At 49.5% G+C, this 8,533-nt stretch overlaps 1 protein-coding gene and 1 non-coding gene across 2 annotated transcripts; both read right to left on the bottom strand.

Moving 5' to 3' along the window:
• Window positions 1-267: 267 nt before the first annotated feature.
• PNP (purine nucleoside phosphorylase) lies at window positions 268-8,140 on the bottom strand. Its single transcript, XM_002929509.4, has 6 exons — window positions 7,983-8,140; window positions 5,040-5,209; window positions 2,209-2,312; window positions 1,830-2,005; window positions 1,523-1,713; window positions 268-949 (listed from the first exon to the last, which is right to left on the bottom strand). Exons 1-6 carry the CDS (start codon window positions 7,991-7,993, stop codon window positions 732-734), a joined length of 870 nt encoding a protein of 289 aa, XP_002929555.1. The 5' UTR covers window positions 7,994-8,140; the 3' UTR covers window positions 268-731.
• On the bottom strand, window positions 4,088-4,235 carry LOC117797306. The gene has a single exon (XR_004622237.1). It is a non-coding gene; the product is annotated as a U12 minor spliceosomal RNA (small nuclear RNA).
• Window positions 8,141-8,533: the final 393 nt, after the last annotated feature.

The following is an 8,533-nucleotide window of genomic DNA, read 5'->3' as shown; positions in this document are numbered from 1 at the left end:
TGAAGCAATCAGAAGGCAAAGGACCGAGGCAAGACTGGTCTGAGGAAAGGGGCTGTCTTGCGCCAGACATTAGCCCTTCCTTATTTTCTAACCTCTGTATCTTTCCTCCTTGGCTTTCTTTCATCCTTCCATGCATTCACACACCACCTCATCAGTTCTTAGCTGCTTGTCTCGGAAGCAGGGAATCACAGGGGACATGGGATCTGTCTTTCATGCCAAACTCGGCCTGTGCCCCTACCCTCATCCTAAACTGCACGAAAATGAAGATATTATTTCATCCTTCTTTTTATTCTCAAAATAGGGAAATACAAAAGTCCAAGGGGTATTGGATCGGCCTGGCCCTTGTGTGGGCTCTAGTGCTTTGGAGGAGGCAGAACCGGTCCCCAGGAATGTGAAAGTGTTCCATCAAAAGGACAGCAGTAGCTACTGTGCCAAGTTCAACAGCGCAAGTGACACCCAGGGCACAGACACGGCAGGGCTCGGGCTCTAGCTCTTGGGGAAGAAGCGGGGGGCGGGGGGCAGGGGATGATAACTGCTTTGAGATAACTGAGCAAAAGCAGAGCCAGCACAAGAGGGGTCTGGTGAGAGAAATGGGGAAGGTGAAGGATAAGGATCTCCCTCCCCCTTCTCCTACTACTGAAGGGCAGAGGCACGGGACCCCAGCAAGGGGCCGAAGCAGGTAGTAGCTATGTGGATCCCATGGGGGAGAGTCTGGACTGCTGCAGGGCTGGTTAGCTGACTTCGGCAGGTGGTGGGATACTCATCATAAGAATAGAGACAAACTCTTCCAACTTTTGTGCAGCTTGTCTCCCAGCCTCTAGTACTTCCTCGTGATTGACCTTCTCCTTGCTTTCATAATCAAAGACGACTTTGTTTGTGATGAGGGAAAAGCCAAAGACTCGAAGTCCACAGTGCCTTGCAACGATAACTTCCGGCACTGTGCTCATGCCTGAAGAGGAGCGAGAGGAAATCAACCGTCAGGGTCCTCAAAGGATTCTTTCCTTCACCCTTCAGCCTCATCTCCATTCATTACCTCACTGCCAATTTAACACCTCAAAAACTCATCCAAAGAAGCAGCTAATTTCCTGTCTAGCTTAGGTGGTTCCGTATTGCTTCAAAGTGGGGCCTCAGAGGGCCTTACATATTACTTATAAATATTCCCATTATTTCTGTATCTGTTTCTGGTCATTTTGAAGTCAGTTCTAAGGACGCAGTTCCATCTTCCAGCCAGAGGTACACAAAGTGGCTATAATATTTTTCAGAACGCTCCTTACAAATAGTCATGGATCGTGGATGGGCCATTAGCATCCCAGCTGCTCCGGCCCCGAGGTGCTGGGTGGGGAGGTTTGATGCTGACAACACACCAAATCTCAACCCCTTTCCAATCAGTTTAACTTGATCTTCCCTTAAGTCAGATCCTCTCTCAATTCACCATCTAGGTCTACAGTCTTTTACCCCTTTCCGTCCCTATTTCTACCACGTCCCTCCTTCTTCAAGCCTCCAGCCAAGTTCCCCTTCTCACCGACAGCATCTGCTCCCAGCTTCTGCAGCAGCCAACACTCTGCCACAGTCTCAAAGGAGGGGCCCGCCAGCATCACATAGGTGCCTTCCTTTAGCTCCCTCTGCTGCCCCATCTCTTTCCAGACCCTGTGAGCCGTCTGTCTCATATCCCGGTCATAGGCATCGGACATGGCAGGGAAACGAAGTCCAAACCTAGGGCACAGGTTAGAATCTCAGATTATTGGAACCATATGAACCCTCTTCTGACTCCCAGACAAGTCCTTAAACCCTACCCAGCTATAAAAAAACTTAAAAAGCAAGATATATACCTTTCATCATTGGGCCCTATAAGAGGGTTCACACCACTGAAGCCAGGTAAGTTGATGTGATCACGGATCAGCATGATATCTCCGACCTCAAACTCAGGGTTGAGTCCTCCAGCTGCATTGGTGACCACTAGGGTGTCCACACCCATGAGGAAGAAAACCCTCACTGGGAATGTCACCTTACAAGCACAAGATAAAAGATCAGAAAGTGTTCTCTAAAATTTCACCAACCTACCCGCACAGATATGCGCGATATAGATCTTGAAAGAAGAGAAAGGAAGGGACCAAAATCTATCTAGCCCACATAGCTAGGTAATAAAATAGTATTGAGAACTCGCTCCCTCTTCTTCCAGATCCATCCAGGCTTATGCCCCTGATTTACCTTCGAGATGGAGTAGCCTTCGTACATGTGGAACCTGCCCTGCATCATCACGCAGGCCTTGCCGTTCAGGAACCCAAACACCAGTCGACCAGCATGACCTGGCACTGTATGCAAAACAGAACGGAGAACGAATGGGGGGATGCTTTCATAGAATACATACCAATGAGCACCCACTACGAGCCAACTCATTGCGCTCAACATGTGAGGACAAAATTAAGCCAAAGAAGACATTATTATCTCTGCTTTCAGAAAGCTGAGGTCTGGTGGAGACAGAAAGAAATCAATCATAAGCCTATAAATAGGTATGTAAGTACATCCTGAGACTGGGCCTATCGGGGTAAGAATGTTCCATGTGAACTATATATCAAGGGAAAGGAGGAGAGATTTTTTAAAGAAAATTCGAAAGAATCAGAAAGCCATACTACAAGAGAATGAAAGTGAGTAAAAAATGGAAAAAGTGGGTAATAATAATTGCAGTGAACGCAGTCATTACAGATCACTTTTCCAAAAATTTTAAAATTCTCAAAATGTATTTTTTTTTTTAAGATTTTATTTATTTATTTGACAGAGATCGAGACAGCCAGCGAGAGAGGTAACACAAGCAGGGGGAGTGGGAGAGGAAGAAGCAGGCTCATAGCAGAGGAGCCTGATGTGGGGCTCGATCCCAGAACGCCGGGATCACACCCTGAGCCAAAGGCAGACGCTTAACCGCTGTGCCACCCAGGCGCCCCTCAAAATGTATATTCTTATTTCTTACCCTAACTAATCCATGTGCCTCACTCTTGAAAGGGAGCTCATGGTATATTCTAGCTTCCTGAAGAGGCTACTGAATGGCGGGCAAAGGGGCTGAGTTTGGACCCATCTAAGTCTCCTCCATTATGACCCATAAAAGAGTCCTGTAGGAATACATGCCCCAATGGGACCCACGAGGATGTGGGAGTGCAAAATAACTCCCCACATAGACTTAAGGACGACTATTACCATTTCCCTTCTCCGGCATTTCTCCTCTAATGGACCAGACCACCTATCCCAGAGGGAATGGGTGGTGTGAGGGAGGGACCAAAATCAAGAGTTGAGAGAGGATCAGAGAGAAAAGAGCTTATTAAAAAAAAACTGCCAGTAATAGGGCAGAGATAAGAGAGTTAGAAAAACGAAAGTATAAAAACATAGGTGATAAATAAAGTTTAAAAATTAATCTACTAATCATTTAGTGCAGCACCCTTCTTGGGGTGGGGGGGGAAGGGCAGGTGGGGCCAATGTCATTGCTATCTGCCTTAGAAAACTTTGCTCTTTGCCCGCCCTCTCTCTCTCTCTTTTTAAAGATTGATTAGCCACCCAGACGCCCCCCCCCCTTTTCATATTTCTTTCCCCAACCCCCATTCTCACTTCCCCACTCTGGTCTCCTAATCTTGCGCCATAGGGTTTGAAAAATATCTGTGTGAAGTCTGAACTCTCTGGGGAAAAGGGGAAGGAAGGTAGAAATTTATAACATGAATCAATAAACCAATGGATACTAGTTATCTGAGAATTAATAAGTAAACCAAATAAACTAGTCTTGCCCTTACTTTACCTGGCCTCTCCGCCCTCCTCTCTCTTCTTCCCCAGACAACTGGCCAAGGTCATTAACCTCAACTTCATGAACCACAGGTGAAAACAGAGCTTCGTAGGTGGTAACAAAAAATGTCGGTAAATTAAGAGCTTCAGCCAACACGCGAGAGTAGCGAAGGAAGTGCGGGCGCCGCTCCGGGGGTTGGCCACCGGGGGCCCATAAACCCCGGAGGGTTAACCCAGTTTATTACTTAGAGGAAACAGGCACTTCCCAAGCTCGTTGATTACTTTCATACCAGCCTACTCTTTCAGTGTCAAAGGGGGACGAGCAAGAGCCGATCGCGACTCCCAGGCATCTCGCAAAGGAGGCGGGTTCCTTAGGGGCAATCTTTACCCACTCAAATATTCATCGCCTGTTAGCAGTGAGGACTCGGGTGTCACCCAAATCGTTATTTTCCTTACTCATAAATTGAAGGCATGGCTTCCCCGTCTTTTAAGTAAACTCTACCCCCAACATGGAATTGGAAATCCCAACCCTTAGACCAGGAGTTGCATACTCGACCTACTGAGCCCACCAGGCATCCCCTATCTGCCTCTCTTCTAAGGGGTAGCCTTTGAGTTCTCTAGCAGCTATGAGGATGCTGGATACACCATCCTCAGATCCCACAGAGCTCCACGTGCACGGGGGACATCCGCTCCTTCCTCCCTCCAAAGGGTCAGCGTGAATCAGGTCTTACGTAGTCATGTATCATCTGTGTGTTTTGTCTACCAGAACATGGCAGTCGGTGTGTTCATTTATTGCTGTGCACAGTGTGTGCCCTATCCTGGGACAGGAGCTAGAGCTGGGGGACGGGAATGGCAGGAAGACATAGGACAGGGCCTGACTGTCCTGGGAGGTTATGGGCACTACTTTTTCCATTTAATCTGCAGACTGAAGAAATAAGGGGGCTGTGCAGATGTGGTGACGAGATGGTGCAGGGGGGAGTATGGGAGTGAGGTGCTGCAAAGCTTCGCGGAGTTCAGAACCGTTATAGCGTTGGAAGGATGCCATCATGTGGTACTCCCGCCACACACATGCCCTGTCTGTGATGAAATTTCTACCAGGGGGATTTCGTTCTAAAATCATTCTGCTTCGCGGTGGTCTTTTTTCCCCTCTCTTAAACAAGTTGTCTTTAGTCAAATGCTGTACAGGCCAAGTGGGTGCAGGCATGGAGAAGCATGCCTTGTCATCAGCATCCCATCAGTATCCCGCAGTCCAGTCCCTCAGTCCCCCTCGCCAGTACCTGTACTCTGGGGAAAGTTTGGGATCTCGCTGTAGTCAAAGCTCTGGGCCTCAGTTACTTTACCGGCCAGACTTCCTAACCCAGAGCCACAGATGACTGCCACCTGAGGTCGGTGCTTGGTGCGGCTCAGAAGCCATTCGCTCGTCTTCTGATAATCATCGTAAGTATATCTAGGGGAAAAGGAAAATCAAGGTAAGTTTCTCTCCCATCCCAAGGGCATCACGGACTATTGACCTTCAGTGCAGAAAGGCTGGGCGCTGCGCCAGGGTGGTAGGGGACAAGAAGCCAGCCAAAGAGCAGCCCCGGAGGGGAGGATCCTTGTCCTCAGGGGGTACCACCCCAAGCCCACTCCTCTTTCTGAATCAGACGCACAGAGAAAGTCGGCCGGGAAACTCCCCACTCATTCCAGCACCTGGCAAAAGTTACTGATACCTATGTTTCCACCCTCCAGCCCAACTTCAGTTTTGCTACCACTAGCAGCCTTAGTATCTCTCTTTACGGCAAAGATTTAGAGAGGAAGGGCCCATAGGGTCTACAGAGAAGTACAGTGAAATAATCAAATCGAGGAGGCTAAAGGAGCTGGGTCTCAGGATTAAGACCTTCTTTAGGGCAGTGACAACCCAATACAATCCTCTGACCCTATCTATCACTAAGGATACTCAAAATGTTATTAACACTACCCTGAGGTCAGGGATAAACCCAATTTCCTTTTGGACCCTTACCCTCCACATCCACCCTCAAATACTTTTTGTGGTTGACCCCCCCCCAAATCCATATATCTGGGATACCCAGACCAGTACAGACCCCGTCATATGGAATTGCAAAGGGTAATTCAAGACCAGCAACCAAATAAGCACAAAAAAGCGACTTTGGTTGTCAACGGCTGAAACAGAAGTGACTGCCTTAAGTTTCTCAGCAGCAGCTGGTTAAAAATACAAATTCTGGAGCCCACCCCTAGAGATCCATAATCCTGGGGAGAGTCCTAGGATCTGTATTCTTTACAAACGTGTCTTAGGTAATTCTGATTCAAAAACCAGGTTTAAGAATTTCTGGTCTAGAGGAAAGCAGAACTCAACCTGGATTCTAGTCTCAATTTTATCTTTTTTTTTTTTTTAAAGATTTTATTTATTTATTCGACAGAGATAGAGACAGCCAGTGAGAGAGGGAACACAAGCAGGGGTAGAGGGAGAGGAAGAAGCAGGCTCATAGCAGAGGAGCCTGACGTGGGGCTCGATCCCATAACGCCGGGATCACGCCCTGAGCCGAAGGCAGACGCTTAACCGCTGTGCCACCCAGGCGCCCCTCAATTTTATCTTTTAAGCAAATCTGTGTTTCAAAGTCTTTCTTCAATTATAAAGCAAAGGAACGTCATCAGCCCCATCTATCTTATAGGTGCTGTTTGAAAATTAATAAAAAACTTATCAGTAAGCTCTAAAGACTTTACACTCCATAAATCAGGATTCAGGTCCACAACACTTGAACCTTACTCCCACTTTCCCCCTGCCAGGGTTCTCCTCCCTGCTCTCTCCCATCTCCCTTCTCTCCACCAAGGTTCTTTGCTCTTCAGAGACCGAACCACACACACTTACCCAGAACCCATACATCCCCAAGAACCAACTCAGAGTTCTCCTCACAATTCCAATCCAACTCTCAAACGCCCATCTGGAAAAACAAAGATGGGGGCACTGGGAATGGGACTGAGGCGTGACAGAGCTGAAGACTGCTAACCAAACCTCCAAAGGAAATCCTTTTCTTCCAAAGCATTGGCTTTACCCTCAGGGAGGTAGCTGAGTAAAGGACAGGGGTGGGGCCAATGGAGCTGGGCTACAGGACGGAGCGGAGATGCAATGAAATGGTAAAAAGTTAACCAAATAGCGTCCCCAAGAGGTGCAAAGGAAATGAAAGCGAGAAGCCCTGGACACCTAGCATAAGTAGCAACAGCTTATACAACTTCATGGGCCATCAGTCCCCCAAGAACACCCTGGATCCTGGTGCATCCAAGAGCTACTGTGATCCCTAATGCTGTACTTGCAATGGGATTTCTGGGACCAAAGCAGACAGAAGAGTTTTCAAAGGTGTGAAGTGGGAGGAATGGGCAATCTTTTGCTCAGTTCAATAACTAAGGATTTCCTTCTCTCCTTGGAGACTCCATCCCCAACTTATTAAAAAAAAAAAATTGGGGGGTGGGCACCTGGGTCTCAGTTCGGATTTTGAGGCTCAGGTCATATTTCCTGGTCCTCTAATCTAGCCCCCCCTCGGGCTGGCTACTCAGCAGGAAGTCAGCTTCTCCCTGTCCCTCTCCCCTCCTCGCTGCTCCTGCGCGCATTCTCTCTCTCTCAAATAAATTAATAAAATCTTTTTTAAAAAAATTTTTGGTAGGCGCCACACCCAAGGTGGGGCTTGAACTCATGACTCTGAGATCAAGAGTCACATACTCAATGGACTGAGCCAGCCAGGCACCCCAAGTCCAGCTTATTTTAATTGGATCTCCAATTTGGAGAGAAGGGAGGTGTTGTGTGGGACTTCAGCTCTCTCTCCTCGGAATACCCGGCCCCAAAAGAACCTCGCAGCTACCCAGACTCTCCATCGCGAGTCTGTGAAAAGCACACGGGGTGGGAAGACTTCCCTGTATGCGTGTCGGGGTGGCCGGGGGATAGGGAGTATGCCTCCCCGACACTTGCACCTCAGTGTGCACGCACACACACAAACACACCGTCCTACACGGGTCCCCTGCCCGCTCCTGTGACGCCAGCCCGGCTCGATTCCTGCCGCCCCACTGCTCTGCCGCCCTGCCCCGACTCCTGGCTTCCCGCCAGGCCTCTCCGCATCTCCAGCACACTCGTTCCCCCTCCCGGCCCCCCTGGGCCCCCCGGTACCGGGCTTGCAGGTGTCGGTGGCAGCCATTCCCCCTCCCAGGTTCCCCGGGCCTGCTGCCCGCCTCACCGCTTCTCCATGGTGCCGCCGCCCTCTCGAGGAGCCCGCCCTTGGCCTCGCGGATCCGGTCCGCGGAGCAGCGCCGCGCGGAGCCACACTCGCCCGGAGCGGTGTGCACAGCGAAGGCACAGTTACTCGCGGCGGGGTTATATCCCGGCCCGGAGTCCCCAGCCAATGGCAGCCGAACACGCAAGCCGCCCCCATCGCCATGGCGACACACCCAGATTCAATCGCCCGAGGCTGGGCTAACAACTCAATCTGAGTTCTTTCCAGCGCTGGAACCAGACTCGCTCCCCGGCCCCCCCGCCGGAGGCTTCCAGCACTGCATCCCTGCCCTGTCTTCCGTTTGCAAGGCCGAAGCTTCCCTCAACGAAGCCTCTGCGGAGAAGGCTAGAAGCTGGAGGAGAGCCCCCAAAACTTTTATCTGTAACCCCATTCCCGGTTGTGTCTGGAGCAAACCGCAAGAGATTTGAAAAGACAAAGGTTTTAAACCTTATATCCGGCAACTGCAGAATAAAATTAAATGAGCCTGTGTCTGAGTTGTGTCAAACAAAATTTGC

This window comes from Ailuropoda melanoleuca, chromosome 20, assembly GCF_002007445.2.
Source record: "Ailuropoda melanoleuca isolate Jingjing chromosome 20, ASM200744v2, whole genome shotgun sequence".
In the NCBI taxonomy this organism is placed as follows: Eukaryota; Metazoa; Chordata; class Mammalia; order Carnivora; family Ursidae; genus Ailuropoda; species Ailuropoda melanoleuca.
Note: the sequence above shows the minus strand (reverse complement) of the source record. Positions and strands in the feature narration are given on the sequence as shown.